Here is a 15,816-nt window from a genome sequence, read left to right as displayed (position 1 = left end):
TGTTGTCTTGTTTCTAGTGGTATTGTATTTTTTCTAATTTTGTTGTCAGAGTACTACACAAATTTGTGACAGTATTTCCATTTCAACAAGTATATTTACAAAGACAGATTAAAAACATAGGCATGACTAAATTCTTTAAATAGCACAAAAAAAGGTAATTTCAACATGTTTGAAGATTTCAGGTCATGAACTATTTTTAGGCATATATATTCCAAAGCATCTGAAATGGGGAGATCTCTACAAAACTCTGTGCTTGTGAGAGCAAACAACATTTTTAAGAAGAATGGGATCAAAGTCCACAGCACAATGTTTTTCCAAGTTAATTATTTAAAGTTTTCTGCACATTTCTCACAAACCTTATGCTCACTAATCAGAGCTGTTGTCCATAATGTTGAGCACTGACATGTTTTCATTAGAAGTCTCAAAGCAATAGACTCACTCTATGATTCCATCCCCACAGATACACTAGATTTTGCAAATGTTAAAACCTTGTAAAAACAACTCCTGGTGTCTAATAGCTATTAAAAACATTGTCTGCAAAATTGATCAGTAGTTACAATTAACCAATTATTTTTTGTTCAGCATCAGTGAAAAAGAAAGACATTAGTGCCAAAAAAAAGAGTATGAATTCAAGACTGAACATACAGTGATGCCATGAGAAAGAAAAGGGGAAGAAAATTTCACACAAGATTTCTTTAAAAGTCCTGTTTTTTTGGTATATACAGAGAATCAGATGGGCAGATAAAGTACTGACCTTGTCTAATTCATTACCTGCCCACATACCATCACAAGGAATTTCATATGCCAAGTTACATGACAGCTTATATCTCTGTATTTTAACCACAGCTATTACAATGGAATATACATTAGTAAGATAAATTTATAAACATCTTAATATTACAAAGCTTTTGACATCAGTCATATCACAGGGAGTTCCCTAACTTCAGCATGTTCTGTGATAAGACTTGAACATGTTGTCTTCAAAGCCCTTTGAGGTTGCTGTATATTGAAGTGTACAGTAATATGCATCCTTGTACCTTTTGTTATTCTGGAAACTTTAGCAGTGTTTCTTCTTCCTCTAAAGCCTACTAAAATCGCAGTCTTTGTTCGTTTTGAAGCCGTTCTATAATTCTAAGCAATCTAGCATCTTATCTGAAGCCTGTTGTATTATCCTACTGATCCTAACTGGAGACATGCTGTAATTCCCAAGCTTTATGGCCACTTAAGGAATATTGGTGCTCAAGGGTGAATGGAAGTTCTCTTAACAGATAGTGACATGAACCAAGTCCTAGTAAATATCTGAAGAGGTGTCAAGGGATAAAAATTGGTTTACTTAGGAATGCAGTGGATTATCTTTTACTACTTCAAAAGGAAACAAGAAAACTTTTTAAGCCTCAGAACATGATGTTGGTAAAAGAAAGATAAAAGTTTATTATATTACTACATTTTAGTTTAATGGAATTCAGCAATGTAGGATCAAAGTTTAAAAGTTCCCTCAATGAAATAATATACAAATTATTTAGAGATTATTTAGAACTATTCACTTTCCAAGTACTTTGAAATAATTCACAATAAACCCCCAAATGCATGGAAACAAGCCATTCAGGGAGAATACTGAGGAAAGCAGCTCTTGCTTTCTAAATCCTTCTTGGAGTTTGAACATTTCAGTTTAAAGTGTTGCGAGTTAAAGGCACCATCATTCTTTTGCAGGGTAGGAAGCAAGTAAAAATTCCTCTTCCCACCAAATATGTCAAGTTTCACCAACTCTTTTTTTTTTTTACTAGAACTTTGTGTAGCTTCAGCTTTTCAAAACCAGATTCTGTATAGCCACCTTCCACTGGTATCACCCATTTTTCACAGATATTTAATGTGAAAAAAATACTTCATGTGTCATAAATGACTAATCCAAGAAATCAAATATCTTTGTACACTGTAAAGTCTAAATTTTTCAGAGCAGAATCAAAATACAAGCTTACAGCAGTAGACAGCACACACATGCAGCAGGTTGGATGTTAACTTACCCAAAATGAAAACTTACAATGCAAAATCTGCATGTTAATTTACATAATAGGTCCATGTATATCCAATACAACTCAGAAAATCTGTGTCAGAGAATGGGAGAAATACAATAACTAACTTCTATCCCATCTGAGGAATAAATATATAGTGGTGCATTAAATGCCTATTGGTCTTATGTCCATGTAATGGTGAAATTCCTTTTTACCTCTGTAAGAGATATCCTACCTATTGTCCAGCTTCATGGACAAGAGGCAAGAGAAGCTAAAGAAACATCTATTTCTGCTCGTACTAAGTCATAAGTTACTCCAGTCAATGAGGAGACTTCTAGCATTATTTTGGGAAGTTTGTGGTCCTGTTTAAGTTCTAGGACCTTGAAGGCACTGACTGACATGCAGGAAAACTTACCTTTTACCAGCACAATCAACCTTTTCTGCTTCAAAAAGAGCTAGGCTAAATACAGGTGGGCAGGACATATTTTCTAGGGATCATGGTGTGGCAAAAGTTTTAATAGTGACTTTTAACTATTCTATAGCTGAATAATTCATCTCAAATCCAAAACTATTTTCCCTGAGATTCTCTTCTCTTGTAGCAGTTTTACAAAAAATAGCCCCAGCCATGTTTGAAGAGGTATACCTTTATTCCTTAATTGATGGTTGTACTCTCTAATGTGGTGTTTGGTTTTCTTCAACTTAAGCTGTTCCCAGTGTATGCATAATCTGGTGTTCAGATCTAGCCTCATGTTTCCATTTTTAGACATTTTCCAGCCTGAACTCACTTGGCTTTGAACTACCAGTCTCCATCTCACTAGTACTTTGAGCCTTTACCTTATTTTATGTCATCTGTAAAATTTCTTGGAGTGGTTCTTCTCTCACTTCCATTTTTTTAAAATGTAGTAGAGTACCAGTAGTAATGGGAATTCTGGTGTCCAAGAAAGCACTTGTTTCTGTTTGTCCAGTCTGTTGCTGTCTAATGCAAGCATATCTTCATTTGAGCCATTGTATGTACTCAGCTCTCTTTTCCACAAGTTATTTCTAGCTCTTCTGGGACTGCAGTTCTTTGATGAAAACAAAGTTTCTGCCCATTTTCAGCCTAAATCTACTCCTGGATAATTAATAACATATACAATGTGTTTCTTACAGGTCAACTTTATTGTTTGTTAAAATTCTCTGATGGTCAAAATTCTGCCAGGGTATTTTTTAAACTATTATACTAGATTAAAGCCTCAGGAAAATATACAGTACAGACAATAAGAATTATCCCTCCTTCACAGTACACTTTCTCAGTGGGACAAATATTTAGCTTACAGAGAAAACTAAACCACATCTTGAGTACATCTTGCTGAAGTTTAAATGAACTCTACTCAACAAACCTTTTTCAGAGTTTTCTCCTTTATTGCTGTTATTTAAACTCTAATGTTGCTTTTCTAGATAAACCTGTTCTGATCTTCTCTCTCAAATAATTTTTCCTTTTTTTTTTGCCTAATCTCTTTGATTTCTTTATTCTTCTACCTTTTTTATTTTCTACTACCACCACCTCATTTTGTGTTATCACCTAAATTCATCTTCATAGATTGTTATAGTAGAATTTCTTGTGAACAATGTAAATGTGCTGGTATTTTTACGACAGAAGCATTTTTGACATATTTTTCTCTATTCACCCTTATTATTTTTATTGTGATTTGCATCTCAGAATTTCTGTTAATGCCTTTCTCAGGTACTACTGTCGTGGGGCAAAGGTGTTGTAGTAAGAGGCTCCAAGTGTTTGTTTGGCCAAGAGAGTCTGTGATGTGTGGTAATTTGCACAAGGTAAGATAGGTTGGCTGCCCAAGACATGGGAATGTCAGTAAAACCTTTTAACAGCTTCACCGCTGGCTCTGCTGTGGAGACTTCAGAGCACAACTGAATCATCAGTTGAGAGAAAAAGTTTGGGATGTGTGACATTCTATTTTGCATACACAGAGACTGTGTATGTATTTTTTGCATTGTGTCCTTTTTTGACTGGGGAGAGATGATGTGAGGAATTGCAAAAGATGATCTTCTAAAAATACATCTGAGGATTTCCTAGAACTGATTGTTACATGAAACAGATAACAAGCACCATGTCCAATTCATTACTCATGATACTTTTTAGAGGGGCCTGCAGCTATGACATTCTCTCCTGTTGTCAACTACAAAAGCACTGAGTAAATACAGAGTTCAATATGCATTATCTCAGCAGCTTTCACATCCTTAAAGAATAAGCCTGTAAATGTTACTTAGTCCATTCCAAGTTCATGGCTAGATGCTGCATTTTTTTCTATCCATAATTGCGTTGTTGCAATTCTGAGCTATGATTCTTCACTATGACTTATTTTTTTCAAGGAAAAAGAAGCCAAAACCTCACAGTTATAAAGCTGCATAATAATACTGCATCACAAAGAATTTATTTTTCCTTTTGTTCTACCTCTTGGGTACCTATGGCTAAGACTTTGTTTGTCCATCATTAATTGAAGGCCTTCAGGAGCAGTTATGGAAAGATGTCCACAAAAGCCCACCCCACCCCTCAGGGGTGAGTACATTTTTATAGGTTTTAGGAAATCAGCATAATTGACAAAAATCACCAATTAGGAGGACAAGTGGTCAAGCCTGGTCTTCCTCCCAGGTCAAGCCCCTTCTCTGGAACCTCTCCTTCAGCACTAGCTATACTTTGTCCATGAGAATGTATCTCCAAGAGTTGTTCTCAGCCTTGGTTCCCAGGAAGAACTGAGATAGCACCTTGTACCTCCTGGGGTTTGGAGCTCTGGAATCCATTTTCTCTTTCTGCTTAGGGAAAGGCCATGGAGAAGTACTGGGAAAACTAGCTACTAATACAATAGGTGACAGAGCTACAAATACATGTGTGAAAAATACAGAGAACATATAGAAGAAAAAAAAAAAAAAAAGCAAAACCCAAACAGCATCAACACAGGAAGCTAATATTAAATTGCAATGAGTGATGTACACACCACTTTCCTCACATTGCAAAATGATGCTAGTAGCAGGTAAAAGACTTCAGAAGTTTATGAAGACATTAAGTATATTGTTAATATGCCTCCAAAGACCATGAAAACTACTAAGTATTGAGGAGTAATTTTGGCAAAATCTAAAGAGAAAAATATTCTTGAATTGTTGTTCAACCATCCTCAGCTGATATGTATTCAAATTAAGGTAATACCTGTTATACAAAATTATTTGTGTTGAAAGAAGCTTTCAATTATTCTAGGTACATTGAAGAAATGGATGTACTCTAAATTGTGAAAGAGACTGAAGGGTTTTCCTTGGAAGCTCACAAGTTGTAGAGAATGCTGAATTTTTGTACTGTGAATGTGTATTTCCTTTGGCTATTTGTGAAACAAGAGCTTAATTTTCAATTGAGCTGTTCCAGGCCTTGGTGCATTTTACAGCTCAGTTTGTTTCCCAGCTTAGCAGCTCAATTGGCAATGTGCACATTTTGCTTCCACTGCCTGGGAAAGATGACTGAAGGAAACACCAAGTATCTGCTTTTGTTTCCTGGTGCCTATTGACAGAGACTGATTTGCATTTCAGAGTTTATTCTAAGGCAGGTTGCTGACTCTTCACTAGTCTATACATTCAGCATACCCACCCCACATACTACTCATGCTTTATTCTTGTCTTTCTTTCTGGAAATAGGCATTTCATTCTGTATCTGAGATAAGCTGACAGGGAATGGCACTCTTTTGTACTAGCACCACCTTTGTATTGCAAGAGCTTTGGAGGCTGTAGAGTAGCAGGGATGCAATCACTACTTGGGGCCTGTACAACAGCAGGAGTTATGGCAGGGTTAGCCTTCAGAAGCCTGATGCATGCAAAGTAAAGCTAATAACAATTGACATAAATTAAGAAATAGCTAATTTAATACTAGAAGTCTTGTTTGGATATTCAAACCTTTACATTTATGTCAAAGATGAAATGGCCATAACTGTAAAAGAACAAAACCCATGGAAAAAGGACTTTAAAAATTGATAACTTTTGTTTGCTTCTGTTTATTTTCAGTTTGCTTATAGTGATCCTGCCAAAAGAATGTGTAATTATGTTTCACAGTCTATGACTAGATCAATTTTAGAAGATAATTTGGAAGGATCAATCTTTTTTAGCTTCTCATTGCTCATTCTTCCCCTCTCAGGACCTGAACACTGATTCATATTTGCTCTTACTGATTAATGTATGTAAGCAGAAAATGTGTAAAACATACATTTATTTAAAGGATAATAGAAAATCTCGCTTGAATTTTCAAATTTGATGTAAACATTCTGTCATTAAGCATACTTAAGTCCGTGTCTTTCTACACAAAGGCTTGCAAACTGAAATTTACACTCTTTACATTCTACTGTAAAGATTTCAAATACAATCACAACTGAACTAAAAATAAGAGTGAAGAAGTAGTTGCGTGGTTTAGTATTAATAAACCTGAAATAGAAAAGCAGATTTTTTTCCTAAAATGGTTAATCTAATAATTTGATGCATGCTAATAGATTTCTCAAAAAAAAATATATATATCTCATTTTAAAACAGCATTGCAAAGCATAAATAAACTTGCTATGAATGGAAACTCATCTTCTCTGCAGAAGCGAAAGCAAAAATAGACCACTATGTCAGTCACTGCTTGAACTGTCTGAACTGTTAGAAGATGAATTTTTTTCCTTTCGTCTCTTCTTTTTCTCCTTTTTGCGATGCTTTCCTTTCTTAGATTTATGCTTTTTCCCCTTTTCCTTTTCTTTTTTGTGTGATTTTTGTTTTTTTGACTTTGGCTCATCCTCTTCTGCTGAACTTGATGAGGAAGATCTAGTAAAAAAATACAGATCAATACGTAATTAAAGAAGGAAAATGACACAATAATAATTTAAGGTGTCAGTATTTTTGTAATGTCACAAATTGAATTTGGTGTAGAATTTGTACAGTAGCATCCACTGGAAGACTTACGATATCTGGGCCTGCATGTTTAAGTTAAATGACTTTCCTAATATGACTTTCATGCCACAAAAGCAGTATGTTTATAATACAGAATAAAAAATAATGGAATAGGCAAGTTGTGTGGGTTTTCAGTCTTTGAGAAAAGAAAGACCCAGAGTACATATCATCAAAAAATAAAGTATGACAACAATGAGCTTCTGTTTTTAAAATACCACATGATCAGTAACAATGTTAATTAATGCCTTCAGATATACGTCCCTGATGCAAAAATCTAAGAGAAACTGTTACAAAAAAATTTTATGTTCTTGCAGCTCATACTATTGAGAGGAAATAAAATACAAGACTCTCAAAAGTCACATCTGCATTGTGACACATACTTTAAGAAGATGAGGTCAGGAGTTGAACTAAGCTAAAGAATTCCCAGAACATGTAAACTCAAAGGAATGTTTGAGTATGTATAATATGGATTTGACCAATGCAATGAAAAAGTATGTAAGAAAAGTTGTTATATTTAACCATATGCACCTGGCTATGGCTATGCACCCAGCACTGTTACTTTTGCTTTATCCCTTATTAAACTTTTAAAAAATTTAAAGAGTGAGCCTCATTTCTCACAAAACCGACAACCAGATTGACTCTCTTCTGTTCCATTTCTTCACAAGTGTAAGGGCTGTCTTCAAAAGTGGAAGTTTGAGCTACACAATGTAAATAAGGAAAATGAAAAATGCAAGTACAACAGGTATTAAATCCTGTTTCTTTGTTTTGGAGGGACATCTTGTGGTATCCATATACATTTTACAGTTTATACCTTCCAGTGCAGTTCTTGGCACATTCTCTTATCAATTGTCTTAATGAAGAAACATTAGTCTCATCTATAGTCTCACTTAAAAAAAAAGAAAAAAACCCCAAAAAATGAAGTCAGTCCACAGGCCAGAACTCAGATTCACAATACATTGGGGTATTATGACATTTTAAGCTTCTACGCTAACAGGTACACTAAAACTCAACACCTGTTCAATATTACAGAAGTTTCCCTTTTGATAACTGCGAGTTACTCAGAGCCTGCAGGTGTGCTTACATATGCATGAGTGCACACAAAGAACCCTACAGTCTCTGAATTTCAGAGAGCCTTCTCCACCCTGGCTAGGCTGGGGACCAACCCCACAATCCTCCTGACTTGTTCTTTTCCCATCACAGCTTGCTTAGAGTTGGACAGCAGTTGGACTGCTTTTTCTGATCTGCAGACCTGCAGCTTGCTAGAGCTTTCAAAACTCCTATGATCCTAACTCCAAAGCAGAATGCCTAGTCTCTAGCACTAATCTAAGAACATTTACCTTACCATTATTTTACTATTATTCAGTTCTCACTGGGAAAAAAGAAAACTTTTCAAATGGAAGAAGTACTTGCAAAGAAAGTTGCATCAATAGAAGCAATATTTCCTGAGAAAACACAAGTCTCAAAAATATTTCTAAAGCTGTGTTTTGAGATTAAAAGAGGTGTGTGAAGGTTACCTTTTTCTCGGTCTTTTTAATTTTGTTTTCTCTTTGCTTTTTCTTTTTTGTTTCTTTTTTTCTTCCTCTTCATTTAAATCTATAGGTAGAAAGTTAAAGTTTACAAAATACTTGTCTGAATTAATATCAGCATTAAAAATTAGGTTCAATAGCAATGTCAAGTTACTACAAAATCTTGTTAAAAAGTTTTCTTTTTCTTCCCTCAAATTCTGGTTAGTTTAGCAATTTCAGAAATATATTGCAGTAGCAGCAGGACTTTTATACACAACTTACATTGTATTGACATTGATCTAAGCACTAAGAATGAAGGAAGGCCTGTAAAATATAGCAAAAAGACCTTTTCCTATAAATTTACACCAGATTCAGGTTTTCATATCTGCTCTTTATCACAGAAAGGGTGATAAAGTTCTGGAATGGTCTGCCTGGGGAGGTGGTGCAGTCACCAGCCCTGGATGTGTTTAAGAAAAGAATGGATGTGGCACTCAGTGCCAAGGCTTAACTGAGGTGTTAGGTCATGGGTTGGACTCAATGATCTTGAAGGTCTCTTCCAACCTAGTCATTTTGTGATTCTTCTGTATTTTAACAGTTTTAACATTTAACATACATGTCCAAGTCTGAAAACTAGAACAAATAAAGAAAATAATATTCTGTTAGGCTTCCTTGAGTTACTTCCATACATCCCTATTTCATGCTTCACAAACAGCAACACCATAAGTGAGACACAGCTGTTTTTCCTGCAGATATCCATCTTCAATATGCTTAGGAAAAAACCCAACCTTTACATTCAAAAATACATAATAAGTGGTAGGTATTTTTTTCCAAAGAGACTTGTTCCAAGAAAGTACCACTGCAATACCAATTCAGCACTCTATTGATAAACAGCCCATCCACTTTTTTTAAAGTGTACAACTAACTACAGGGTTCTATCTATCCCTTTTCCTTTCTAAACAGCATCTTCCGTAGGAACTAAATGCTAGCGCATATGGAAGCAAAAGAACAAAACATAATGAAAAACAGAAGGGCAGAAGAGAAGAATGTTCATTCATTTAAAATACATTGAGGTGAAACAAACTCCCCTTCTTGCTTATGTGCACAACCTCTTTGGAGTCCAAATTCAAATGAACTCAAGTATCTGATAAACAATTATCTATTCTCACACTGACAAGGAGTTGATACTCAGACCTTCCAGATATAGAACAGTACTTCTCAAAATATGAATGACTGAATTCCAGTCTACTAGCTTTTTAAGTCAAAATCCTGCTTAGGAACTGCAGAGAAATTCAGGTGTCATATTTAGGTGTCATATTTCTCAGTAGTTAGAAGATATTTAAACTATATGTCATAATCAGAAGATTAACTCAGAACACACATGTCATTTTCTTCTAAGCAGCTTCTTAGTAAAAGATCAATTAATCTCTTGTATTTAGGAGGCCCTTTTGAGATATTCCAAACAAGTACATTAATAACTTCCTATAGAAGGAATTAATCATAATACTAAAAGAGTTTGGGTGTATCAAACATCTGAAGTCTAAACACATAAAGTAAAAGACCTATTTTTAAATCACAGTCTAAAAGAACTAGACAGAGTTATCAGAAAGGATAAAATGAGAGTCCCTGCACGTCAGAAGACTATCATCGAAAACCCATAAAAAACAACCTTACTCTTTTTTTCACGCATGGCTTGTAATCTCTGTAGTTCCTCTTCCTCGCTGTCTTCACTGCTAGTGCTGCTAACGTCCAAAACAATATCTCTTTGAGGATCTACTCGGAGGAAGTTTCGACATTCAAATGTCAGATGACCAGCTGAACAAAATAAATATACAGAAAGAAAAATTACAATTTACCAAAAAAAAAACAAAAAAAAAACAAAAAAAAACAAACAAAAAAAAAAAACAAAAAAAAAACCAAACAAACAAAAAAAAAAAACAAAAAAAAACAAAACAAAAAAAAACCTAAAGAAAATTGATTTTTGTATTATTCAGTTTTGAGAAGTGAAAGTAAAAAAGGTAGGCTGTGATCTGTGAAAGGGGCAGGAGAAAGCTTACTTTGAAGAACTTTCCAAGAATTTGATAGGTTGTGCAATGCTCTTCTATTCAAGAGTGCTTTATGGCCTCTCTCCTATTCTGCTAATTTGAAGATTTTTTTTCAACTTTAGTTTCTATTTTTTAATGGTCTTAGGTACTTTCTTAAGAAATTACCTAAAAACATAGCATGAAATATTTAAAAAACTGCAGTAAGTGTTGCATTGCTTAACTCCCCCTAGTGAAATAGTAGAATCCTATTTACTTATGAGACATACTCTTTAACAGCCAGCACTTAATACTGACTAAACTACTGCCTGACCAGTATTTTTAGTTTTTTAAGTTGCATCTTGATAATCATGACCAGCTAGAAACCTTGTGCTGAATACACTCATTAAAATTTTTAAAAAGTGAAATTTAAAGAAAAGGAAGATATGGTTTGGGAGACACAATAATTCAAGTAGTAATTGAAATAAGCTCATGTTCTTAGTAAGGATGAAAACAAACTACCTACACCTTGAAGACAGATATTTTAGGAACATATAAACATGGATCACATGATATGACTACAAGTTTCCTTCTCTTTCAGAAAGCTTCTGATACTTGCTGCATGTAGAAAGAAAGCACTAAATCTATATTTATATCCACTGTTCTTTGAAGGAACAGATACACACAGCAAGTCGTTGACAAAATTTGTTGAAAAAGTCTGAAGTGAAAGAATGAAGAAATTTTTTTCCTGTCACCCAATGTAACACTCATATAAAAAACGCAAACAGCTTAACTCACTGTGCTAAAAGTTAAAGACAATTCAGTACAAAACAGTGTCCATTCCTCCAATGTTCTAAAAATAAGAGTCAGTGATTTTAAAAATTAAAAATCTTCACTAAGACCTGTCTCCATTAATCAGGAAAGTAGCCACAGACATTTACAATCAGTGTATAATCCAAAGCATGAGCTAAATGCAAATTGTACAACTTCTAAGCAATAAAGGTAGCTGTTTCTTGAAATACACAATGCACAAAATAATATTTTCTTAGCATAAAAGATTATACAGATTTTAAACTATTTTTCTGGTGAATTAGATTGGATTTAACTTCAACTGAAATGCCTGCCTCTTTGCAGTCAGATTCAGAAGAAGCACAACTGCTTATATCAGTATATATCAAAGAAGGTGCTTTCAATTAAAAGTTTCTCAAGTAATTGCATTGAAAAGTAGTATGTATTCATAAAATAGCGTAATTTTTTTTGTTGAGAAACTCAAAAAGCATTGGTAAGTATCAGAAACCAGCGAACGAACATGAAATAAACAGAAGAAAGATAACATGGTGTCGGAACCCAAGGTGTCCCTCAGACACTCTTGGATGTTCCGGGCCCAGGGCAGAAGCCTCTGAGACCCTGGCAGGCGGCCAGGAACCCCTGTGGTCTTGAGTCTGACCCATGGAACAATTTACCAACCTTGCAGGAAGAACAAGAAATCACAAAAGTTTAGATATTATAATAGAAGTAGTCACAAAGTGAAAGGTAGGATTTTTGAGTGCTGTACAGGGGGGTTTTAGGCCTTATACAGAGGGGTCTGAGTTTTGTACATGGGGGTCAGAGGTTCTAAGATGGAGGGATTTGGGCGTGCCCTGTCCTCCTTCTTTCTTCTTCCTATTCCCCATGTTCTTGGTGGTGTTGGCACTCACAGATTGGTTTAGAGTAGAAAGTCACTGTTCAACATAGGTAATAGGCATTGGGGAAAAACTGTAAACACCTAATACGTAATGTGTGATATAAAAGATGGCACCAGCCCCTCAAGAGATAGAGACAGAAACAGAGACAGACAGAGACAGAGACAGAAACAGAGACAGAGACAGAGACAGAGAAAAGGACGAAGAGAGACGCAGAGAGAGACGCAGAAGGAGAAGAAATCAAGGACAATGTCAAAGAGTCTGTGTGCCTTGAGATAACATGCAATAAACTGCCTTGAGACCAGACGACTGAAGACTACTGAGTCTTTCTTTGAAGGCACGGGTTGGAAGAGAGACTTTACCACCACCCAGAGTCACCCCAATCTGGGGGAAGGCTCCAGCAACATGGTAATTTCAACTGACAAATGTCTGGGCAACAAGGGAGAATACTTCTTTCCTTTTTTTCCCCCTCTCCTCAAAAGGCAGTTCCACCCAACACCATAAACTGAAGAAAACAGTGTAACTTCATACTGCTTATTACAGACTTACGGTAGCCACACTTCTTGCATCCAGCTCTGATATTATCCTTATTTCCACCTGAAAGAGAAAATTTCACCAATTAGGTGCTGCTGAAGAGAACCTTCAAGTTTCTTTCAAATGTGGCTTGAAAATGTCAATATACAGACAGAAGTGATCGCCCCTCAAGAGTATTAAGTACGCCAAGATCTCTTTAAAAAAACTGCTACTTTTCTGTGCAGTAATCTATCAAAACACACTTGACTAATTTAAACTGCTAGAGATCATTTAGTCTTTTATAATTTACTGCCAAATCCTAATTTGATTTATTGTGACCTTTCCACTTGTTTAGTAACAGTATGAACACAGTAACAGACACCTAACATTCCAGGGATCTGTAGCACACAATATACATTCTACCGCTGCAAGGATGTCGACAGGCATTAACTGGAAACTCTGAAGGGATTTATATTTTAATTACAAGAAGTGACTTTATGAGGCAATTAAAAAGACCAAACCAAATTTAAAAAATCAATCCTTGAAAACAAAGAAGGAAATTTAAAAGTCAACAAAACGTTAAATTATTCTGAATCCAGACAACATGACACCAAACACAAAAAATGCAAGAAAGCAAATGTGTAAGAAAGCAAAGACAGTAACAGAAAAGTTTGGATTCTAAGCAGGAAAAAGATCTGAATAATGCAAATTTTAGGTATTGAAAGTGTGTGATTCTCCCATCGGATACAACAGTTAAGTTAAACGGACAGAGTAAGACACAATTCAGAAGAAACACCAGGGATTTGTCCCACCCCCCAACAGATCAATCTTAATTTTAATCATTTAACCTATTGGTAATGAAAGTGACAACTGAATCCCCAAAATCAAAGGATGTCATTCTATCTCCCAACTGAATACTGCAGAAAAACCCCAGCAACTTAAGCAGTGATATACTATCAGAAATTGAGTATATGGGTCCCATTAATTTAAACTATGACTTACTGAAACAAGCACTGTCTTTAGAAAATTCTATTCAAAATAACAGAAACCTTCAAACCCCAAGTTGAAAAAACTACCTTGGAAACTTGGACAACTCAGGTGTATGCCTTAGAGAGTGTTGGAAAGCCAAGCAACAAAGATCCATACATTCCACTATAACAGATGACTTTCTGCAGATCCCAAACCCTTAGTATTACATATTCCCTTCAAAGTCAGCAGTGTTCAGGTACCTGTTTTGTGCCTACCTTTAGAAGGACCCATGAGAGAGATAAGAAGGTAGGATACAGAGAAGAAAGAGTCACAAAATAAAAATCAAAATCATACCTATAACCTGCAATGGTCACATCAGAAAACCACTCAAACCAGCATCTGCTTTTTCACTACTCCTTGGGACTAGAAAACAAGATTACTCAAGCCACCTACTTTGTCCCAATTTTCTGAAATATTTCTGAGTCAACCTCAACCCCACTGCATAGCTGACCCATACATAAAGAAGGATTTGGTGTTCCAGCCAAGGGAGGTCAGTAAAGTCATGTGCACACTACAGAATTCTCCCGTGTAAGCCAGGCTCTCCAAAAGAGACACCCAGCAGATATCAAGAATGCAAATATTGTCATCAAATATTCCTACCAAATTCCTAGGACTGAAATTTTGTTATTGTTTTAGGCTTTAAATTATGTTAGAAGCAGGAGTTTAGATGAAATTTTAACTGACTAAAAGCAAACTAACTGCCAGAAGCTTCCTTTCTCACTCCTTCTTCTTCCTGTGTCTTAGTTCTCAAGACAATTAACAAGTGGCACAGAGCTAAGGACTTCATTCATTCACTGGAGCATAAGACTGAAAAGAAAACCTGTGGAAACTTTTGAATGCAAACATGTCTTCCTCAAAAACCCCTTCTAGAATGGGAACAAGCTTATGAAGGCCTTCGTTTAATCAGAGAAGTAGACTGCCAAAGCTCAGGCCTGTTCAGCTGTTCTCGAACCAAACACTCCCCCTTTTTCAGGGCAGGAACACACTACGGAGCAATGGCGATCGTGTTCGGCCAACACAGACCTGAACACCTCGCAAATCGCGCAGGTGTTTCTGCCTGCCCTGACTCACAACAATCTACTGGGACCCAAGCATTAATCCAGAACGACAGCGGAGACGAAAAGCCAAGTCTGACAACCACCGTTCTTTAGCTCTAACCTCAGAGAAGGAGGCGATGGGAACGCAGCGCTGGGTCACCCAGAAGCTCGGGGAGGGGTCCCCCAGCCCCAAGAGGACGCGCCGCAGCGCCCCTGGCTGCTCCTGCCCAGCGTGGGCACGGCCCCATCTCCTCTCCTCTCCTCTCCATCTCCCTGCCGCTGCCCCCGGCAGCGCGGACCGGAGCAGCGACCGCCGCCCTCCGCACGCTTCTCAGCGCCGCGCACAGCCGCGCGCCCTCCCCGCGCAATTGTCCCAGTTGTCCATCGCCCCGCCGCTCGTTCCCGTCCCCAGGCTGCCGGGCCGGAGCCGCCCGGCGCTACCCCTGCCCCGCCGCGGTCCCGGGCGGGCGCCCCTCACCCGGCAGAGCCATCCCGCCGTTCTCTCCGGACTGGACCGGCCCGCACGCGCAGCGACCCCTCTCCCCGCCGGAAAGCTTTGCCCGGCGCACTCTCGGACCGTACCACTCCCAGGGAAGGCAGGGAACCTCAGCACCCCTAGGGCGGGAGCCACGGTGGGGGACCACTTCCACAAATGTGTGGAGAAGCCTGCGGATATTTTCTCAGACACGTTTATTCTCAGTGAATCTCGGAAAGACTCCGGTCGGCAGCTCATTCCTTCATCCTTTCTTCCGGCTTGTGCAATTTCATCCCCCCTTCCCTGGGCTGCATACGGACGCCCAAGATGGCGGACGGCTGGGGCCGGTAGGAAGTGTTGGCGGCGAAGCGGGGTCTGGCGTCGTTCGCTGGGGAGCGTTCACCGGCCGGGCCGGTCCTTTCCCCGCCATGAGCAACATCTACATCCAGGAGCCGCCCACCAACGGGAAGGTAGGCTGCCAGGGAGAAATCCTGGAGAAGTTGTATGTTGTAGGGTTATGGGGAGACAGGCGAGAGGAACACGAGCTAGCTTGGGTAGTGGTGGTGATGATGATAGTGATGGTGATGGTGGT

The 15,816-nt window shown here is 37.6% G+C and overlaps 2 protein-coding genes across 3 annotated transcripts in view; one reads left to right on the top strand and one right to left on the bottom strand.

Annotated features, from left to right (window-relative positions):
- Positions 1-6,235: 6,235 nt before the first annotated feature.
- On the bottom strand, positions 6,236-15,320 carry SREK1IP1 (SREK1 interacting protein 1). 2 transcript variants are annotated; one of them, XM_054003736.1, is made up of 6 exons: positions 15,228-15,320; positions 12,720-12,767; positions 10,142-10,282; positions 8,480-8,558; positions 7,777-7,851; positions 6,236-6,839 (listed from the first exon to the last, which is right to left on the bottom strand). In XM_054003736.1, the coding sequence occupies exons 1-6, from the start codon at positions 15,238-15,240 to the stop codon at positions 6,650-6,652; spliced, it is 546 nt and encodes a 181-aa protein (XP_053859711.1). In that variant the 5' UTR covers positions 15,241-15,320; the 3' UTR covers positions 6,236-6,649. The 2 variants fall into 2 exon arrangements, with proteins under 2 accessions (XP_053859711.1, XP_053859712.1); XM_054003737.1 differs by lacking the exon at positions 7,777-7,851.
- A 231-nt stretch (positions 15,321-15,551) lies between these two features.
- Positions 15,552-15,816, top strand: part of CWC27 (CWC27 spliceosome associated cyclophilin) — a 96,079-nt gene continuing 95,814 nt past the window's right edge. The window contains exon 1 of the mRNA XM_054003731.1: positions 15,552-15,694. Within this exon, the coding sequence (XP_053859706.1) occupies positions 15,653-15,694 (42 nt within the window). The 5' untranslated portion in view covers positions 15,552-15,652. The remainder of the gene's footprint in view (positions 15,695-15,816) is intronic.

Source organism: Vidua macroura, chromosome Z (assembly GCF_024509145.1).
Source record: "Vidua macroura isolate BioBank_ID:100142 chromosome Z, ASM2450914v1, whole genome shotgun sequence".
Lineage (NCBI taxonomy): Eukaryota > Metazoa > Chordata > Aves > Passeriformes > Viduidae > Vidua > Vidua macroura.
The sequence above is the reverse complement of the archived record's forward strand: the minus strand, read 5'-3'. Positions and strand labels throughout refer to the sequence as shown.